This window comes from Ranitomeya imitator, chromosome 5 (assembly GCF_032444005.1).
Source record: "Ranitomeya imitator isolate aRanImi1 chromosome 5, aRanImi1.pri, whole genome shotgun sequence".
Lineage (NCBI taxonomy): Eukaryota > Metazoa > Chordata > Amphibia > Anura > Dendrobatidae > Ranitomeya > Ranitomeya imitator.
Window position 1 is genome coordinate 31,710,361 of NC_091286.1, and position 22,571 is coordinate 31,732,931.

At 40.4% G+C, this 22,571-nt stretch overlaps 1 protein-coding gene across 1 annotated transcript in view; it reads left to right on the top strand.

The window, feature by feature from the left end:
- USH2A (usherin) overlaps positions 1 to 22,571 on the top strand; it is an 824,795-nt gene that overhangs the window by 251,692 nt on the left and 550,532 nt on the right. The window contains exon 21 of the mRNA XM_069726496.1: positions 3,004 to 3,237. Coding sequence (XP_069582597.1) covers positions 3,004 to 3,237 — 234 coding nt within the window. The remainder of the gene's footprint in view (positions 1 to 3,003; positions 3,238 to 22,571) is intronic.

Consider the following 22,571-nt stretch of genomic DNA (forward strand, 5'->3'; position numbering starts at 1 on the left):
CTGCAGTCAAAAAGAGTGCCTGCTGATTTGCACACGAAGGCCGGACAACCCCTCAAAATGAAATTTTGAGCTGATAGGATATATTCTGTACCTAAATATGATCATCTAAGGGACCAAATGCAGCAGTGTCAACGGTGGATTCTCGTTAAAAAAAAAAGTGGTGTAAGAACATGCATCAGAAGAATACAACAACATGGATATAATCTGGCGTTAGCAAGTTAGTGGCATCCCTCCAAAAGTGTTCAAGTTCCATATTGAGCCCAACCATTTAGGCATTTCAACAATTTTCAATCCTGTTTTTGAGCAGTAAATACTCCATGTGTGGCCAATATGGTGCGTCAGTGCAGATCAATAACACACAGGCGTTTGTTCTACTAGTAAGATTTGTAAAACTTCATCTGATGGTGAACGACATTTTATTCTTTCTGTGCAATTTAGTATTAGTGCAAGAGAAAAATATTTGGCCCTGAGTCATCAAAGTGTTTTTGCCAGAATATGTAAAAGTGATTGAAATGTGATTATATTTTTTTCACGACTTGTAAATTCTTCAAAAAATGTACTGACTGTTGGCAATTTTTAGGCAAGTTTTGAACCACTTTTTGAAAAGTAGTTTGAGCTCCATGAGAGGGAACAAGGCTGAGAGCGGGCAGAAAAATTAATCGTAATTAATGACCGATGAAGGATGTGCCAAATTGATTTAGAGGCATGTTCTTACTGGTGAAGTTGGTACATCTTATACCAGAGTACTTTTTTCTAAGACTGGTAAGCAAAACAACAGTCCAAGAGAAAAAAATTTGGCTTTGAGTCGTCAAAGTGTTTTTGCCAGAATGTTGGCGTGAAACTGTTTGAAACCTGATCATATCTTTTCGCAACTTGTAAGTTCTGCAAAAACGCACTGACTGTTGGAAATTTTTACACCAGTTATGGGCAACTTTTTGAAAAGTAGTCGGAGCTCCTCCGCAAGAAGCGAAAAGGCTGAAAAATTCATTGTAACTACGACATGGATGTACTCCTATTCTCGACTGCGGTAACGCCCAACAAATGAAAAATGTGCCAAATTGATTTAGAGGCATGTCCTTACTCTTAAATTTGGCACGTCTTATGCCAGAGTACTTTTCTTCAAGATTGTTAAGCAAAATGACAGTTTTGGTGACTTGGCACCCGATTGTCCCTTTGTATCGAAACCATGCAGAGCGCAGAAGGGACCGATACATTTTTAGAGGCGCAAGATAAGAATTAGAACAGGACCATAGGTTTATGTATTAGAAAAACTTTTTGATGGTGAGAGTGATCAATGAGTGGAACAGGCTGCCACGAGAGGCGGTGAGTTCTCCTTCAATGGAAGTCTTCAAACAGAGGCTGGACAAACATCTGGGATGATTTTAGTGAATCCTGCATTGAGCGGGGGGTTGGACACGATGACCCTGGAGGTCTCTTCCAACTCTACCATTCTATGATTCTATGTACAATAATACTGACAGTAGAAACTTGAATATTAAAAGAATACTTGAGGAATAAAAAAAAAGACACTTTGCAAGTTTCAAGTGGAGCATGTGACACAAGGATTTAAAAAAACACCAAAGAGAAGTCTTGGACCCTTCCAATGCCCATTTAGTTGCAACTAATCCAATTTTCTTACAATCTAGGAAATAAATTCTTACCTTTGATTGGTTGCTGTAGGAAGTCAAGTTTGATAAATCACTTTGCAATAAGGAACTGTTTTTTTTTAAATACGACATCACTTGTAAGTAAAAAATATAAACTCAATTTGAAATATTAAAAAAAAACTAAATCCCCAAATTTCCCTCGTATGCGATATGTACAGAAGACGGCTATATTTTACCTCTCCCGTTTTTGTTTTTTTTTGAGGCAGCCATTTTTGTTATGTGATATCATAAAGCCGAAGTGAATTGCTAATCAATTTAAGCACTTCTTCTGTCACAGAACAAATGAGATTTATTTTGTAATAAGTCTCAATGCACTTCAGCTTTCCAATGCCTTAAATAACATCAAAAATAAATACTCCATCTGGACTCTTGAGAAGAAAATACATGCATCTCCCCCGCCGCTATATAAATTAATTTTCCAGTCCACAGTGTGTGCAAGTATAGAAATATTTTATTTACTGTGTCTGCGTCTTTTATCCATTTAGCAAATTTTGTTATGTGGGATCTGACCGGCTGCTCATGAAATAAACAACAGGTTGTGCAGTGAATGATATGGTGAGCTCTAAAAATATCTGTAATACTAGAAAATAATGTAATACCGGCAAGAGACATAGCAGCAATAACACATAATGATGCAAACAATAAGAAAATACTGCAATACAAAAGCAAGTATCAAAATAAGAACAGTAAGTAATCATGCAAACTAATAAGAAATAGATACAAAAATGCTAAAAGTTTCATTACAGTATTATTACTTTTAGCATTTTGTATCTATTTCGTATCATTTTGCATGATTATTTACTATTTTTGGATGACATAAGTCATACAAAAAAATCACAAAAATGAAAACGTCAATAAATAAGCGAAACAAAATACTACAAAATTAATAATAAATATTAAACACAAAATTTAATAAAAAAATCTAGAAATAAAGATAAAAACGATAAATAATAAGTGTAAAATCACCACTCCAATAATAATGATACCTAATAAATAAGAATAGTAAAATGTTATTGCCAATAAATAATTATACCAAAATAGTAACAAAAATAAATTACAAAAATATTAAGCAATAAAAGAAAGAATTGTTAACAATGATGTCTTTCTCTATATTTCTTCTTAGCTTTACATAGCCCAAGGATTGTGTCTAAAAATTATCATTTTTGGTATAAACATATAAAACATGGTTTTGTGATACTCTCTCAGGAGATGTCTATGCTATATGTGTCTACTAGTTTTTAGCCTGTAGTGACACCCATGCTGGTTGCCCACTGGCTCTTACATTTTCTACTTTGACGATTCAAGGCAACTGAGTGTCATTGTTGCTTTCTTTCAGCACCAACAGGAATAAAGCCACCGCTCGTGGAGGGAATCAATAGCACTGTTATGAAGATCACTTGGTCTCCTCCTGTAAAGCTTAATGGTCCTTCACCATTTTACCAGCTGGAGAGGATAGAGCCGTCACTGACGATACAGGACAAGACAACCTTCATCAAAGGCGTTCACTTTCCAGGACATGGCTACTTCAGATTCTCGTCTTCTTCTTTACCGGAGAACACATATTTCACTGGTAATATTTTTTAGCATTTTGTTTATAATAGTCTTCTCTCTGAATTCTCATCAATAATCAACAATGATCAACTCTATTAACTCTGTTTGGAGAGCTAGATGAGATTAGTGGTAGACCTTGAAGAACGTTATGACGGTGACAGCCACCCATTGACCAAAAAATGACCGGCTAGGTTGTACCTGGACCCACGTTGCTGATTAAGAGAGTTAAGTTAGGGAATTCTTAGTGGTTCTAATTTGTGATCGCGTTCAATCCCACTGAACAGTCGAAGGAATGAGCGATTTAATGAAGGTGGACCCCCTTACACTTGTATGGAGCGGGTGATCAATACAATTTTATGGAGAGCAAAGCAGTGCCCACTAGCCAGGAGTAGGTTCAACTCATACGTACACTTCAGTCCCGGGTCAGAAGCTGGTAAATCACCCCAGGGCACAGTGGATGTGCTGGAAGGATTCATGAGAAACCTAGTAAAAAAAGGTGAAAAAAAAAGGAAAATACATTATCAGTTCTAATGGACAGACCAGAGTATAAGGTGAATTATAGGGGGGGCAGTAAATCAGTCTGTAGAATCACCTGAATATGAATCACATCTATATGTATATTGGTTAATGAGACATCAGTAAAGTACATGTGCCAAACTTATGGCTCATATGAATCCCCCTAAAGTTACTGACTCACAATACTACCACTGCACCAACACGGTGCATATACATATGTCACAGCTGCCAGAAAAGGAGGCATCAAAAAGGTGCATGTGCATGGGGAAAACTCATAAGTCACTGATCATATGAATCCCTTATTGTTTAACAACTGGTAATATTGACACTGTGCCTGCATAGTATATGTGCATATACCAATCACAATTAATAAATATTACCCATAGGAAAGTGTAAGAGCAGGATCCCAGGGGACAGCCCCGACGCGCGTTACCTTTTGTATAGGAGTATAAGCATGAAATGTCCTGTCCAGGGGTTGACGAACCCGAACTGTAAAGTTCAGGACCGTACTGAACACACAGTGTTTGGTCACACGGTCCCAAACACGGCTTTCCATGGGAAACCCATGTTACAGTTCAGGTCAAGTTCGAGCTGTTAAAAAAAAAACCTGAAAATTAATAATAAACATTAGAATTATACTTACCTGTCCAGCGACGCGTCCTCCCATCCCGTTGTCTCCCAGCCGCATCTGCTTCCGGGGCCACTCATTACCTTCTGCCGGTATTCACTGCACTCGGCAGTCTTCGGCTTTTTTCGGCAGTGTTCATGCGGCGACGTCGCCACATGAACACTGCCGGAAAAAAGCCGAAAACTGCTGACTGCAGTGAATACTGCCGGCCCAGGAAGCAGATGCGGCCAGGAGACAGCGGGACGGGAGGATGCGTCGCTGGCAGCTAAGTATAGTTCTAATTTTTATTATTAATTTTCTGCTTTTTTTTTTTACAGCTCCCCCTCTCCATGCCATATATGTAAAGTCCGAGTTCGGGGTACGGACGCAAGTTCGTGTCATCTCCGGCTCCGAACTCGAACTTTACAAAAAACTTGGGCGAACCCGCCAATCCCGAACATCGGGGGGTTCGCCCATCACTAGTGCTGTCTGCTTTTTATAAATCCCACAATTAGTGTCTGCGAATGTGATGTGTGGTCCGCGCTGGAAGTAACCGTCATATGATCAAAATCTCTGGGAGGGCGCATGTCAGGGAAAAAACTATCGATGACGTCAGAAATGCAGACTTCCAATTAGGAGGCCGAATGGGACGGAGCGGCTACGTGATCACAGAGAGATGATAGATAGATATTAGATATATAGATGATAGATAGATATCTCTGTAAGATACGTAATGAGACAAATAGAGAAATGAAATAGATAGATGGACACAGATAGGTAGGTTTTACGGTCAGAAAAATGAGATAGATATAAAGATCTAGACATAAGATAGGTTGATTTATTCTAAAATACTGTAAGAAACTAGATGTAAACAGGCAATTAGATAGATACTGAGATTCAGTAGTTAAAACTGTACAATAGGAAATTCTATATACTGTAGATATATATTATCTGGCCTCCTGAGTCCTGGATGTCACACACTATTTGATCCTCCTCAGTCCTGGATATCAGTGATCTATAAGACAATGTCCTTTTATTTTAACACGTCTTCTTCAACTTTCAAATTATTTTTGACCTGAAACTTTTCTAATCAGGCGTCCAGGATTGCCGTGCAGGTAATGTGATGAAATATGGGGCTGGGGCTCTCTTCATGCTCGGCAATGAATGATGCACGTAATCAAGATTTATTATGTCTTTGAATTCTAATTGCCTGTTATGAATCACAGTTAATCACAATCAATGTGCAGTTAATGCAAAGTTCAATTAAACATATGTATTTCCTCTACATTTCCACTTCTGCCTTAGAGGTGATGTTCAGTATTATTGTAGGCTTCCTATAAGGCAGGCAATGGTTTTCTCAGTATCTTTAATTTTTTGGTTACGTAGAAGAAAATATCAGTCGGGGTATTACAATTTACAAAACTTATGACCTTGATCAATGAACCTGAGATGGGAGAAGCAACAAAGAGTGTCTCTGGCTAGCCCATAGTGTCTGTCATTACACGGAAAGCTGATTGATTTTAATGGCAATCATGTAATGCTATATTTCCCCTTTGATGGCGCTGTAGGGTAACCAAACACATGTTGATGTATTTTCAAACAAATTTAAAGAGTAATTCCCAATACAAGTTATTGCTCATCTTTAGGGGATAACATGTTAATGCCTGTGGGTGTTGACCAGTGGGACCTCCAGCAATCCAAAGATTGGGGCTCTAGAATATCGAGAATGGAGCTCTGCAGCACTATCCTCCATTCATTGCCTATGAGACTGCCATGTACAACACGCATCTTTTTCCAGCAGTCCCATGGAAAATGGATGGTGCATTCACACCTCTATCCCTATTCAGGATGCAACTGTAGAGCTCCATTCTCGGGATTCCACAGGCTCAATGTCACGACACAGCTATCGGGTGACCTGGGACTAGTGGCTCCTTCCCTGTCCCTAACACTAGGGGAAGCCCTAGCTCACCCTAGCTCACCCTCGTCCCCGGGATACTTCAGATGGCAAAGATGCCGGGGCCTCCACCCTTCCCTTATCTCCTGAGCCAGCCCTCCGTCTGTTCTCTTCCCCACCCAGAGAACAGCGGGTGCTACTGTGCACCGTAGTACACCAACCCCACAAACAAGGCAACACAAAAAAGGGTTAACAGAAAACTCCAGGCATACAAAATATTCACTCACATATAATAGAGCAATGCACCGAGACTTGGAGGTAGGGGAATAAACCAAAATAGAGGATAGGGAATTACCAAATATACAAACCAAACAACAGATGCAGATAACTCCTCTAACTTTCCTTCTCATACAAACTCCTCTCCCTCCATTAGCCATGCAGCAAATGCTATCTCTGACAAAGATTTGTAACAGAGCACAGATTATAAAGGGGAAAGGAGTGGCTAACCGAGCTCAGCTGTGAGCACAGGGAATTCCAACATGGCCAATTAACCCCTGTTCTGCCAGAAGAAATAAACACATTTAAAATGAAGGAGAAGTGCTTCTTCTCAGTGTCGGAGTAGGAGCAATCAGACACTGCGGTCTTCTGGCTCTACACTGTTGCGGCAACCCCGTTACACTCGATTGTTTGATATGGCAGAAGATGGGCCCCAAACAATCTGCAAGTGACCCACTATCCTTAGACCAGGGGTAACTTTTTTTTAAAGGACTAACTCTTTAAGGTGATGATTGCTTGTGTTTCTTGTACTAGGACACCATGTGGTCAATTTATTTTAGAGGAATCTATTTAATACGGACTTGTAAAAAATAGCAAACTTCAACCTGGTTATTCCAATCTTTGCATTTCATGACCGTGATGGAAATAACTACTTTAATAACTACTTTAAATAAACGGCCACCAGAGTGGAAGTTAGAGAAACAGACCAGCAAAGCAAGCTAAGCTGTTGGTGTAACTGCAGTTCATTTCTGTGGGAGATACGCCAACAGAATGGCTCAGCGACACTCAGCTGCTTTCATAGCCTCACCTCTATGGCCAGGACGTAAAATCAGTTACCATATGGGTCAACAGAAACAAATTCCTAAAAAGTCGATATGATTTTAATGCAAATTATTCTGCTCATTATTTGCCACGTTTGCTCACAACCAATCAGTTCTTTAACATTTACCTCCAGATGTGAACTATATGGAGGGTACATTGGACATTTACCCTGGGCTATCTATCTCCTCAAGGACCTAGTAGATCTTTGCAATTACCTTCCCTTTTCAGGCGGGTACTTACATTCTGTTCTGCCCAGAAATTTGTACGCACTATTTGGGTAGTATATAGATTTCTCCCCCTAAAACCCCAACCTTCTTATTTCCAATTGAGAACGGGGGGAGCCGTGGCCATTGATGTAGGGGACTCTGTCTTTTGCTGGTAGTCATTGTTTGACTATCTACATAACTCCTTTAGTGGATAGGGCAATGTGTATACAGGTTTCCTTTCCAATATGTGGCTGAAGTGTCAGGTAGAGGCCATACCTCAGTAGTAAGATGAGGTCTTCTCACCAACCTTCATCAATGTCCAATGTGCCACACTCTACCCAATACATTCAAAAAATCAAATGTGTCCTCTCATTGAAGTGATGTGATTCCTACCTTATTTCATATAGTTAACACCTTGGTTCCAACTATGCATACAAGAATATTTAATATTTTTTTATGCTTCATATCTTGAATATACTCCCCCCCAGCATGAGTTTTTTGATTGCTCTATTCATATGTATCAGCTGATTCTGGTATTACATCCTAGTTCCAAGTCATGTGACAGAGTACCATATTGACTTGGTTAGCAGCAATACAAGGCACAACTCATGAACTGGGCATAGTTTCCAAAAAAAAGTTGGAGTCTAGAGTTGGGATAATCTATCTGATGCATATTGAATTTTGGGTCAAATTTCGAGTGTATCCCCGAGCCTGGTAAATTGTAAAAATGTTACTATTCACTTTTACCTCCATTTAAACATTGAAGAAGATTGCAACAGCCAGAGAATGCTAGCACAATGCTAGACGTTCCTATAATCCTTTTCAGTTTTCACATCACATAGTATGGCAGAGCAAACTAGGAGAGACTATCATAGCCTGTATAAAAGCAGAAGTTGGAAATGCAGCAGCCACTTAGTAATGAATCTGGATAGTGAGAAGACACCACAGCTCAGCAATAGAGATAGGGAGAGAAAGCCATAAGGCACTGAATAAACTGTATAGATAGCGTATGACAGCACAGCAAAGAAGATTTATATGTAAGGAAGAGAATAGTGTCATATACGTTTTTCAGGACAATTGGAGACATTGGAGTATTTTTGATTCATGGTGAATCGATTCCTAGCAAATCAATTTTCCTGGCAAAATTTTTCATATCTGGAGAATTGCAAGAAATTATTTCATCTCTGTTGGAGGCCCTTTATTCTAATCCCAGACAACCCCCTTTAATGGCCAAAATGAATAGAGTCTGGCTACTGTTGAGCAGGTCTTTGCTGATAGAGCTGGCGTGAACCTGGTATTGATTCATTTGGAATATAAATGGTAATGCCGACAACCTGAAGACGAGACTCCTTCAAATTGCTGACCCAATTACTATTAAACCATTTGATGACACATTAATACGTCCATTTGGACTAGTAAAATACAACCATTTAGAAGGGCGGTGGACGGTTCAGGTTTGAAAAATGAAGACATAAGTTTATTTAAAATAATTATTGACCCATCTCGACCCCTTCATTTCTCAGCGACTGATCATCCCCGAGGTAAGTAATTAGATTTTTATAGCTGAAGATTATAATCAATGCCATACAGCTATCTCCATTGATTAAACCAAGGCCTTTGCTCCGGCGTTCACTAACTATTTCAACAAAACTTGTAACTCTTCAATTACAAATACAATCAGGCAGATTGATACGTAGGAAGGAAAGCCATAAGTTAAGAACCCCGGCTCTCCGGAAACTCGGTAATGTATGGAGCGGTTCATTAATACTCGCCTTCGTTAGTCTGATTACAGTGTATAAATACTTAACAGTATAAGAAAACGAAATCAAGGATAATCAACCACTTTAATATAAACCTGATGTGTCCTGAGACAGAAGTCTTGACAATGTGCTAATAATTCTGATCTAGGGGGCGAGGCAGCACGCACAAGTCCACCCCCTGTGAATCTTCTGGACTAGTCAACCGAACCAAGAGTGCTCATATGACATATTTCACTGCAGCCAGTGGCCAGGACAAGCTGTGTTGGTGCCCACAGAGGTGGCTTAACAATATAGCCTACCTGGACAGACAGGCTCACTCCTAGAAGATCTTTCTTCACTTCAATTCCTTACTTCTAGCTAGAGAGGAGAGAATCTATTCTGGACTCATCGTCTTTAGTAAAATGTTTTTTTAACTTCATTAAAATTCTAAATTTTACAAAATTCAAGTTTATGAATCTGAACAGCTCTTTGTTTCGGAAGAATCATGAAAAATAACTGCCATCTTGTCACAGCATAAATTGGAGAAGAATGGTCACATGACCTCAGGCACATCCTGATGGTTTTCACCATGCTTCACGACCGGTACAGACACTGGTACAACGAGGGCGATTCATTAAAGTTTTTTCTCCACATTTCTGTCAATGCGAACTTGCACAAACAAATGTGACTTCTAGCGTCTTCATTCTCACGCTCCACAGAGCTGTGACGGGGTGTGGCATTTGTGTTCGCCACTCCACAAATCTTTCTCAAGTAGAGACTAGAGTAAGATTTGTAGCTACGATCACAAAGTGACGCATACCACTATGCATAATACATTAAGAGGCATAATGAATCAGGAGCATCCGCTCCAAAAAAAACTATCACAAAAACTGGAGAGACAATGGCAGGTCTTGGTGAACTGCCCCCTATGGATTTGAGATCATTACTGATTTGTAGCCAGTATAAAAGCCCAAGCTGGAGATTCTGCTGCCAGTTTGTGAAGAATGTGGATCAGAATCACAGAGCACAGTTAGAGAGAATAGATAGAATTAATTAGAAGAAATGGATAGAGGGAGATGGATAGGAACCCCTGACACTGTGTAAGCCCCCGTTCACACATCCATGTTTCCGGTACATGTGGCGTACTTTTTCACACGACCTGGAGACACGTACACCCATAATAAGCTATGGTGTTATTTTGTACATGTCCATGTGAACTACATGGACCATGTTTCCATGTGAACCACACATGTCCGTTTTTTACCAGCAGCACGGATTACATGGACCTACAGTGGGGCAAAAAAGTATTTAGTCAGTCAGCAATAGTGCAAGTTCCACCACTTAAAAAGATGAGAGGCGTCTGTAATTTACATCATAGGTAGACCTCAACTATGGGAGACAAACTGAGAAAAAAAAATCCAGAAAATCACATTGTCTGTTTTTTTAACATTGTATTTGCATACTATGGTGGAAAATAAGTATTTGGTCAGAAACAAAATTTCATCTCAATACTTTGTAATATATCCTTTGTTGGCAATGACAGAGGTCAAACGTTTTCTGTAAGTCTTCACAAGGTTGCCACACACTGTTGTTGGTATGTTGGCCCATTCCTCCATGCAGATCTCCTCTAGAGCAGTGATGTTTTTGGCTTTTCGCTTGGCAACACGGACTTTCAACTCCCTCCAAAGGTTTTCTATAGGGTTGAGATCTGGAGACTGGCTAGGCCACTCCAGGACCTTGAAATGCTTCTTACGAAGCCACTCCTTCGTTGCCCTGGCGGTGTGCTTTGGATCATTGTCATGTTGAAAGACCCAGCCACGTTTCATCTTCAATGCCCTTGCTGATGGAAGGAGGTTTGCACTCAAAATCTCACGATACATGGCCCCATTCATTCTTTCATGTACCCGGATCAGTTGTCCTGGCCCCTTTGCAGAGAAACAGCCCCACCACCATGCTTTACAGTAGGTATTGTGTTTGATGAATGCAACTCAGTATTCTTTTTCCTCCAAACACGACAAGTTGTGTTCCTACCAAACAGTTCCAGTTTGGTTTCATCAGACCATCGGACATTCTCCCAAAACTCCTCTGGATCATCCAAATGCTCTCTAGCAAACTTCAGACGGGCCCGGACATGTACTGGCTTAAGCAGTGGGACACGTCTGGCACTGCAGGATCTGAGTCCATGGTGGCGTAGTGTGTTACTTATGGTAGGCCTTGTTACATTGGTCCCAGCTCTCTGCAGTTCATTCACTAGGTCCCCCCGCGTGGTTCTGGGATTTTTGCTCACCGTTCTTGTGATCATTCTGACCCCACCGGGTGGGATTTTGCGTGGAGCCCCAGATCGAGGGAGATTATCAGTGGTCTTGTAAGTCTTCCATTTTCTAATTATTGCTCCCACTGTTGATTTCTTCACTCCAAGCTGGTTGGCTATTGCAGATTCAGTCTTCCCAGCCTGGTGCAGGGCTACAATTTTGTTTCTGGTGTCCTTTGACAGCTCTTTGGTCTTCACCATAGTGGAGTTTGGAGTCAGACTGTTTGAGGGTGTGCACAGGTGTCTTTTTATACTGATAACAAGTTTAAACAGGTGCCATTACTACAGGTAATGAGTGGAGGAAAGAGGAGACTCTTAAAGAAGAAGTTACAGGTCTGTGAGAGCTAGAAATCTTGATTGTTTGTTTCTGACCAAATACTTATTTTCCACCATAATATGCAAATAAATTGTTAAAAAAACAGACAATGTGATTTTCTGGATTTTTTTTTCTCAGTTTGTCTCCCATAGTTGAGGTCTACCTATGATGTAAATTACAGACGCCTCTCATCTTTTTAAGTGGTGGAACTTGCACTATTGCTGACTGACTAAATACTTTTTTGCCCCACTGTATATATCTAATGGTAAGTGTAAAACACGCACCGCCACACGGATGACAATGGTGTAACACCCGTGTGATGTCCATATGCCATCCATATGACATGTACAAGAATATAATGCATTCAAGAAATACCACGCAGGGCCACCAAATCTGACGTAGTGCAGGGATTCTAGTGAACAAAGAAAGTGTGACGACACAGCATTTTATCGTAAGTAAACAGACATCTATTTTCAGTAACCCAGGAGGAATACACTGTTATGTACATGTTGACTTTTCAATGTATGCGTTAGTTCTTCAGTTGGCCAAGAACCATACACTGTTGTCATATGAATCATAAACGTTGATTTTTGATATTTTTGAATGGCTAATGTAAGCTTCTTATATCAGCTCCTACAGCTTATTGTCTTCTATGTTTGCAAGACAGTGTTGCAGGGTCATTGAACAATGTATGTTTGCTTAATATGTTGAATGACCATTGTGTGGGTCCTGTGGCTTGTTGACTTGCAAAACAAAAGTAAAAACTATGCACATTGATTAAGTAGTTAAACAATGCGTGTTAACCTCATCACATCTTTTTCTTGACCTCTGGATGCTGGCTTGAAGGACGACAATTATGAGCTATATAAGTGGGATATGCCTTTAACAATATAACTCCAGACATCCACACATCCAGTCAGCCAAGAGACTCTTTACAGAGCCACAGGCAGGAACACTCTACATCAGAGGTCCCCAACTCCAGTCCTCAAGGCCCACCAACATGTCATGTTTTCAGGATTTCCTTAGTCTTGCCCAGGTAATAATTGCATCACCTGTGCAATGCAAAGGAAATCCTGAAAACATGACCTGTTGGTGGGCCTTGAGGACTGGAGTTGGGGACCTCTGCTCTACATGATAGCTGCCAGAAAATGGCTCCATCACAAAGGACACAGATGTGACATTCTACAGTATACCTGCTTAGGGGACCAAGGCCCCGACTGAAGGATACAGATCTGCTGCATTGACCATCACTGAACCATGGATATGTTTGGGGTAGTCAGGATTTGGACACACTGGTCATGTGAGCCCCATGGATACGCTTGGGAAAACTAGGATTGGGACCCACCGGTCACCTGGCTCCATGGAGATGTTCGGAGAAGCCAGGATGTCACCCTCCAGTCACCTGGCCTAGTATATCAATGGACTGTCAGCTTTCTAATCTTGTTGTTACCTTCTCTCTGTGCATGCCACAGATGGGAGTAGCGCAAGAGGCTGGTACCACCAGCAGTTTCCATATTGAGACACCTATCACTTGTGTGTCCCAATATGGAGGTCGGTGAACTTCCGACGCTTGGAATTCTGGGATCCGGACACATCTGGACAGAACAGGATGTGAAGACATTACAAGGTAAGTATATATTAAGATTTGTGTTCCAGAAGGAACAGCCGAGATGTACAACCCTAACTCCAAAAATGTTGGGGACACTATGTAAAATGTAAAGAAAAGAAGAATGCAATGATTTGGAAATCTCTTATAGGCAATATAACAATGCTACTCACCTGGGAAAGATCTGAGGTATCACAGGAATCATTTCTATTTAAAAGTTTATTGCATCATAAACTTCATCACAGGAAAGTGCTGTAACATTATGTTTCTAAAATAGATGCCTGGATGGAAACCTGTTTTTCAAAACCTCTATATAAAGCTCCGCTTTGATTGCATCCTCCAAGATGTGTAAGCTGCCCATGTCATAGGCAGTAATGCAGCCGCAACCATCAGAGATGCAAGAACTGTGCCTGGATAACAAGCTGGTTGGTCCCTCTCCTGAATCCGCAGGACATGATGTTCGTGGTTTTCATAAAGAATTTCAAACATTGATTAATCTGACCTTACTCTATTTTAAATGAGGTTTGTCCCAGAGAAGACAGCAGTGTTTCAGGATTGTTCTGAGATATGGCTTTTTCTTTACACAATAGAGCATGATTTTACATTGAGAGACCATGATCTCTGGAAGTATTCCTGAGCACAACAGAATCATGTTTGTTTTATATCAGTGCCACCTGTAGACTTGTAGATCACGAGTCTCCAATAGTTTCTTCAGAACCTTGTAGTCTTTTGATTATATTATGCCCTGTAGATGGAGGATATTCAAAGTCTTTGCAATTTTACATTGTGGAACATTCTTCTGGAATTGCTGCACATTTGTTTGACACAGTTTTCCACAGACTGGGGAACTCTGACCATCTTTGCTTCAGAGAGACTCTGCCTCTCAAACATATTTTTTTTATACACAGTGACTTATGTGAAAATGGACCTTCCTGACGCTTTTCATTAGTACCACTTTCCCAGACTTTTGTTAATTCTGTCCCAACATTTTTTTGAGATTTGTTGCTTCCATCAATTCCTAAATGAGTTCATTTTCTCAAACTAAATTGAAAAAATGCTAAAGTTCTACTTCTGAACTGTGTTCTATGTTTTGTGGTGATTAAAATATGGCTATAACATTAATATATAAATATATATTGTGATGCAGCAGTAGCACCATACGCAGTAAAACGGCAGTGACCCAAGCAAGTTCAAAATAAAACGTTTTTTTAATGTGTTACTTTACACAGTCCATTAGAATACACAGTTCACGGCTTTAGTTTGCAGTCCCTAAACAGGCCGGACTTCCCTTTGTCCGGTTGTCTGGGCGACCGCACACCGAGACCAAGTCTCCTTAGTCACGCAGTGCACCACACGCTGTATCCACCGAATCGCAGCCGGGTAAACAAAAGACAGCCCAAGACGCAGGGTGTCAATCTCTTTGATTCCTCTTGCCCCTGTATTGCCTCACACAGGGAGTGCTCTGCAGACAGCTGCTCTGTCTGCTTCCAAGACCAACACTGACACACCTCACCCTATACTACATGGCTTTTAATCAGTCACTGCTTCACCATTCTAATCATAGCTACACCTGTGACTGCAATACGCCCTCATGGCCTCACTACGCCTCCATGCGCATTCTGGAGAGCACAAACAGCGCCCCTTTGCTGTAACAGGGGTCACTGCCTTACAATATATATTGCTGCATTCTTGTTTTCTCAACATTTTATAAAGCTACCCGACTTTTTTGGAATTGGGGTTGCATAGGGAATCTGGAATTTTGTAACAGGGCTGTGCGTACATACAGGAGCAGCGGTTTTGTAAATCTATGATAGCACTAGAATAGCTGAAACAAATTAATTATCAAATACTTTGATAGCCGAGATTAGTTTGTATAGATGTAACTTTTCATACCAGAGCTCAGAATTCAATAGCACTAGGAGTAGCTTGACTGAGCTGAATAGTAAAGGCTGGTTGCTGGATTGCTAAGTTGCAAGAATAGCAGAAAGGAGTTGATTATCTGGTACCTGTATAGGTGAGACATAGCAGAATTCACAAAACTGAGCCTGGAAGTAGTAGCTGGATTGCAGATAAAAATTGAAGAGAACATAATTAAATACCTGACTGGAGCAGAGTCTTGTCGAAGATGAGTTAAACTCCTGGAAAAGAACAGCATAACAGGGTGCACTACTTCCTGAACACTTAGGCAGCACATAGCAGCCTGAAGCAGCCTTAAAAAGTCTTAGTTGATGATGACAAAGGTGTAGGTAGCCCAGTGTGCACTAGCAGAGAAGGAAACAAAGGCAGGTTTATAACATTATCCTTAGGACTATTTCCCATCACCTCCATTGATCCTTTTTCTGAAAAAGAGGCATGACTTAAGAGTAGCGTCCTAATTATCCTTTACAAAACACAGCGCCAGATAGTTTGTAGTGGCTGTATCTGGAACTGCAACTCTCCACTACTCACTAATATTAACTAAAATTCAACTTTCATTGGGTTATAATTTAATTTCAGGTCATTTAACAGAAGTGAGACAGGAGTGACAGACTCACTCTTCACTTCACTTTTTCTACAGCCTCTACATCTATATAAACATATTGACTACAGGGTAGAAACCATAGTCACGAAGTGTATAGTTTAAAACAAAATCTTTATTAACATACATAAAACATACAAAATATTAAAATAGTGCCTCACAATCAGAAAATACTCAATCAGGGTGAGCGGCACGACTTACAGGTAGGTAATATATTTTATAATTACTTAGGGCTAGATGGGTAAGTATCCCCAGCAGTCACTACCACAATAAGGATATGACCCTCCAATCTGACCATAACTTTTAGTGGTGCCTATACAAAAAGATCCATATGATTTAATGCACAGACATACCTACTCCTCACACAGAGGGTTAATCTCCATAGACAAAAGAGCCCGAGATCGATATCTCAGTGCACACAGTATAATGCTGAAAAACAGTCATATTGCACCTAGGAGCCGTGCCCCCATCCTCATGCCTATGCAAAGAGTTAATCCCCATAGATAAAGTCCGAGATAAATATCTCAGTACAAACAATATGGTATTGGGGAACAATCACATTGCACCCAGGAGCCGTGCCCCCATCCCCATGTTTTTATAACAGACAAAGCCATTAAGGGAAACCCACCATACTGCCGACATGCCCAATGACCGTATACCTTAAAAAATCATGGGCACACTGCCCGGTACATATTACCTGTATCGATTGCGTCCTGCCTCGTGGCACGCTACACCCTGATCACCCCGACGCGCGTTTCACATCCGCTTCCTCCAGGGGGCCTCTACATCTAGACTGGCTGCAGAAGCTAAACATTTAAAAAATGTTATGAAATCCCATTAGGAAAAAATCTTTTTTGGCTTAAAGTTTTTGTGCGTAAATAAATGCCCCCTAATGTGTCCATATCGTTTTAAGTGAATGCAGACACAGACATTTTTCCACCAAAAAGTAACACGTGACAGTGAGTTATCCCAGTTGAGAAACGTAGCCCTTTTTTGTGTATCTTGCCTCCATCCTCTTAATGACTAATTTCATTCTTTTCCCGTGAGCACTAAAGGGCTTTATTGCAAAGTGTAAACATTAGTCAGGCAGTTACACATAATACCTTCTTCACGGCCGCCCGTTATATGTCACTCGATCAGCAATTGCCCATTCTTACACCTGTCTAGTCATCGAGGGATAAAATAAAAAGCCGTAAACTTGACTGTGTTTGGCAATCCTATGCTGAATCCCATCGAGCATGATCTGTGTCCCGGCGAGGGATAGAATGGCGTATTGATTATGTTATTTTCGCTGTTGCGTTTTGTCGCAGCCTTAATAATCATTAGCCATTGTGCATATTTATTACGAATAAAAAGGGATAAATGAGCCTGACACTAAGCAAATAAATAGGAAGGAAGCGCGCTCATTGTCTGCGCGGAAAAACCGAATAAAATCTTTAAGATGTAAAAATTTCGGACTCTTCAATTACTCTAATTGATTGTTCAGTGCGCTCAGTCAGCCAAAAGTAGAGAGAAACTTTGTACAGAGATCATTAGTTTTTCTCCATTTAGAGATTAATCATGAAGAGCTCTGGCTCTTTAATTCTGTAATTTGTATATTTAATGGGCTGCTGCAGAATCTATGACAGTAATTAGCATTGCCTGAAAACTCATTAATACGCAACAACATGATTAATGCGGCATTAATGCAAACATGACTGAACTTATTTGGGTTATGCGGTAAAGAGATTAAAGTTAGAATATCCTGTTTGTTTTACTGGTGGCGACTATAATGGCCTGACGGAAAGAGGATGGGTAAACAACGGAGTCACTATGCTGATAGTTAGACTTTCAGAATTAAAGAGACAATTCCATAAGGACCACCCCTGCTTAAATGACGACGCCCCTGAGGATCAGCTGCAGATTAGGAAGTCACTGCCGATTAGGAAACTAAAATCTTCAGATAATACAGTGAAAATATAGTATTGTGAAACACAGAACAACAATGTCATACTAGGTTGCATAAAGCCTAGGTCTCCTTTCAATATTTAAATGGTTAAACTACTTTTAACAAACTTTGCATATATCAATTATGCAAGTGAATATAAGAAACTTTGTAATATACCTTATCAGAAAAAAAATCCACTTATGAGCCATTTCTTCTCAGTTTCCCTGTCTCCTGAACTCATCTGATAAATTGCACAAATCCATCTTGATAAAATCAAGGCAGAGTACCAGCTCACTGAGGAATCAGATTACAGCTGTCTATCAAAGTCTAGAGAAAGCATAGTGAGTGATAGAACATGTGATACATAGAAACAGGAGAGCAGAAATCCCGAGTATATTTGTGTACTGGTACACGGTGAATGCTTTCAGAGTTATTGAGATCTGGTTGATGACCTGAGGAATTCCGAGTGAGATGAAATAATGCGGGAAAAAAGTCAATTGTTTTTTTTTGGAGGGGTTTATTTTTGTGGGGTTAATTGTGCAGCAGAAATAATGTGGCAACATGAGTCTACAGGCGAGTACAGTGAAGAGGTTGAAGATGCGGCGCACCAAATGATGGAAAGAAAAGGACCAGAAGGTGAGCAGCAGGTTGGCCGGAGAGGTGAGTATTGGTCAGAAAGAAAGAAAAACTGCTCACTATCCAATCCTCTTTTTTCTGCCATCAAACGCCACATCTCCATGTCTTCGGACTGCATCTATGCCCTAGAGGTCAATGCACGTCATAAGTTATCAATATTGATAATAAGACCTTACGCAGTGACATCCGAGGCCTGAACGCAGCCGAAAGTTCCGGTTTACAGTGAAGTGACCATACATTCGGTGTGCAGTGGTGGAAAGAAGAGGACTAGAAGAGCAGCAAAGTGATTTATTAGAGTTTTCTTTTGACAATCCATGATCCAGATTTCATACTGTTCCTTGAAAAAGTATTCATACCCCATGAATTCATATAATTTTCAGATTTATATTTTATAATAATTAGAAGAACATGTATCATTTTTTGGACAATCCAAGAAGTGATTTAGTCGTTCAATTGTCACCTGACCACCTCCCTCACCAACCCACTGTAAATAAGCACACGACTGCCTAAACTTGCGTCAAGTGGCCACAGCAGCCTTTTATTGGATGTTACACTTATCTGGTGACATAGAACATTATAAACAAAAACAACGTAAATATTACATGAAAATAACATCTAATAAGTCTGGTCCAGAAGCAAACCCCGCAACCTAACTCATTTACCTGGCTGCCACACACCTGCCCAGGGATGAGGTATTAATATCCAATATTTAATACCCCTACCCTCGCAGAACCTACGGCCACAAGTTACCTTGGCCTGTAGCAAAAGCTACGATTCCCCACTAGTGACTTCCCATCAAAAGGAACATTACTTATAAACCAGCCTCTGGACCAGACCTATCCCCCCAACTGCGTGTATGTCTTTTTTATCCAAATAAATAAATGGGAAGGGTGGGTGGGCAGCTGTGTCCAGGAAGCAAGAGGAGGTAACTGTCCCCTTCACTCCCTTTTGTTCCCTGTTAACTCTGCCCCCAAACTCTGCCCTCCAATCACAAACATCCACGCGTATCCCTACAACTCTTTTTCAAATGCCTTAATGCTTTACTTCCCACCCTCTGTATTATCATGAGCAGGGCTGTGAAGTCTGAGACAGTGTCCATTTTGGTGGAATCATAGAATCATAGAATTTGAGTTGGAAAGAACCTCAACAGTCATTGTGTCCGACCCCCTGCTCAATTCAACGCAAGATTCACTAAACCATCTCAGACAGATGTGTGTCCAACCTCTGAAGACTTCCATTGAAGTAGAACTCGCCACCTCCTGTGGCAGCTTGTTCCACTCATTGATCACCCTCACTGTCAAACAGTTTTTTTTCTAATATCTAATCTGTATCTTTTCCCTTTCTGTTTCATTCCATTGCTTCTCGTGTTTCTATGTGGAAATGAGAATAAGGATGATCCCTCCACACTGTGACAACCCTTCAGATATTTGTAGACAGCTATTAAGTCTCTTCTTAACCTTCTTTTTTTGCAAGCTAAACATTTCCAGATGTTTTAACTGTTCCTCGTAGGACATACTTTGCAGTCTGCTCACCATCCTGGTTGCTCTTCTCTGAACTTTTTTAAAATGTGGTGCCCAGAATTGGACACAGTATTTCAGTTGAGGTCTGACCAAGGAGGTGTAGAAGGGGGATAATGATTTCACATGATCTAGACTGTATGCTTCTGTTAATACATCCTAGAACTGTTTGCTTTTTTTGCTGCTGCATCACACTGTTGACTCGTGCAGTCTGTGATCTAGTTGTATACTCAAGTCTTTTTCACATGTGCTGTTACTTAGTTCTACTCCCATTCTGTTTTTCTTTCCCAGATGTTGAATCTTGCATTTCTCCCTGTTAAATTCCATTCTATTAGTTGCTGCCCATTGTCCAAGCTTGTCTAGATCCTTCTGAATCCTTTCTCTGTCTTCTCTAGTGTGAGCTGTCCCTACTAGCTTTTCATGGTCTGCAAATTTTATCAGTTTACCTTCATTTCCCTTATCTAGATCTTTTATATAAATGTTGAACAACACTTGGGCCCAGACAGAACCTTTCGGTACACCAGTTGAAACACTCTTCCAATTGGATGTGCAACCATTTATTACCACTCTCTGAGTACGATCACTGAGCCAGTTATGAATCCACCTAACCGTAGCCTTGTCAATGCCATAATTGGTCATTTTTTCAATAAGGATAGTATGAGAAACTATATCAAATGCTTTGCTGAAGTCAAGATATACTATATCTAAAGCTTTCCCTTGATCCACCCAGTCAGTGATTCCATTATAGAAGGAAATTAAATTAGTCAGGCATGACTTGTTTGTTCCAAGCCCATGCTTGCTCTGGTTAATTACTGTATTCGTATCCTTACATACATGTTGTTTAGTTTGTTCAAATATCTTTCCTGATATAGAAGTAAGGCTCAGTGGCCTGTAATTTCCTGGCTCCATCTTCTTTTCTTTTTTGAAGATAGGGACAACATTTGCCCTTCTCCAATCTTCTGGGACTTCTCCTCGCCATAATTTTTCAAGGGTATCGTTTCTCCTTATGGAGAGTGACATACCAACCATAACATCATTTTTCAAACATTCTGGCTAGTGGTTCTGCAATTTCCTCTGCTAACTCTTTCAGTACCCTAGGATGTAATTCATCTGGACCAGGAGATTTAGTAACATAGTAACATAGTAACATAGTTAGTAAGGCCAAAAAAAGACATTTGTCCATCCAGTTCAGCCTATATTCCATCATAATAAATACCCAGTTCTACGTCCTTCTACAGAACCTAATAATAACGCTCCAGGAAGACATCCAGGCCTCTCTTGAACCCCTCGACTGAGTTCGCCATCATTTAAATTCATTGTTTATAGATAATGTGGATTCTTTTATTTCTTTGATGGCACCATGAAGATCAGTCAATGTTACAATTGTTTTCTTAGAGAACACAGATGCAAAATAGGAATTAAAAAAAAATTCAGCCTTCTCAACGTCATTTTTGACCACTTCCCCCTTTCATCCTGTAAAAATCATATAGCATCTTTGACTTTTCTTTTGGTTTGACATACCCTCAAAATCCTTTTTTTACTGCTTTTGGTCTCCCTTGCAAGCCTTACTTCATTACTTGCTTTAGCTCTTCTTACTCTCGCCCTTCATTCCCTGCAGACAGCATTATATTATTCTTTAGATATGCACACCCTTTCCATTTGATATACATTTTTTTCTTAACAAGTAATTAAGCTCTGTTTTCTTCCACCCTGGTCTCTTTAAAGCTTTTAATTCTTGCTTCTTTGGGGATTGTTACCGATTGTGTGGCGATAATTTCATTTAGCAAAATTTCCCATCCTTGGACATTTCTGTCCTTTAGAACATCCAGCCATTGGCCCTTTCCTACCCTCTTTCTGAGTCCATTAAAATCTGCCTTTCTGAAATCCAACTGAAGATAGCATGATCACTGTCTCCTAAATTTCCAGTGACCTTTACTTTCTCAATCATTTCCTCCTTCTTAGTATGAATTAGGTCTAAGATTGCAATCCTCTTGTTCTCTCTTCTACCTTTTGAAAGATAAAGTTGTCAGCAAGAAAGTCGGAGTCAGAGTCGGTGTCCATTTTGGTGTAGTCGAAGTCAGTATAAAATGGACCAACTCCGACTATATAATAAATTTGGTACAGTAGTACAATGCAGGAGGTGCTATAAGCTTTTCCATAAGAATTTGGGAAAGTTATGAAATGTCCTATAAATGTCTGTTCTGTTCCTGATCGAAGGATCTCGGCTTTTAGTGGCGATTAATCTGTGCTGCACTTTATGTACATGCTCAGTATTGACCACTGCTGTGGAGTCTGTGTCTGCGCCGTGGAGTTGGAGTCAGAGATGGAGTCGGAAGTCAGGGAATTTGAGGAGTCAGAGTCGGAGGTTTGGCTTATCGGCTCCACAGCCCTGTCATGAGGCCTGTATGCCCTGTAGAGCTCCCGGACCCTTCTTTACACTGCACAAATGTTTGCTACTTAGT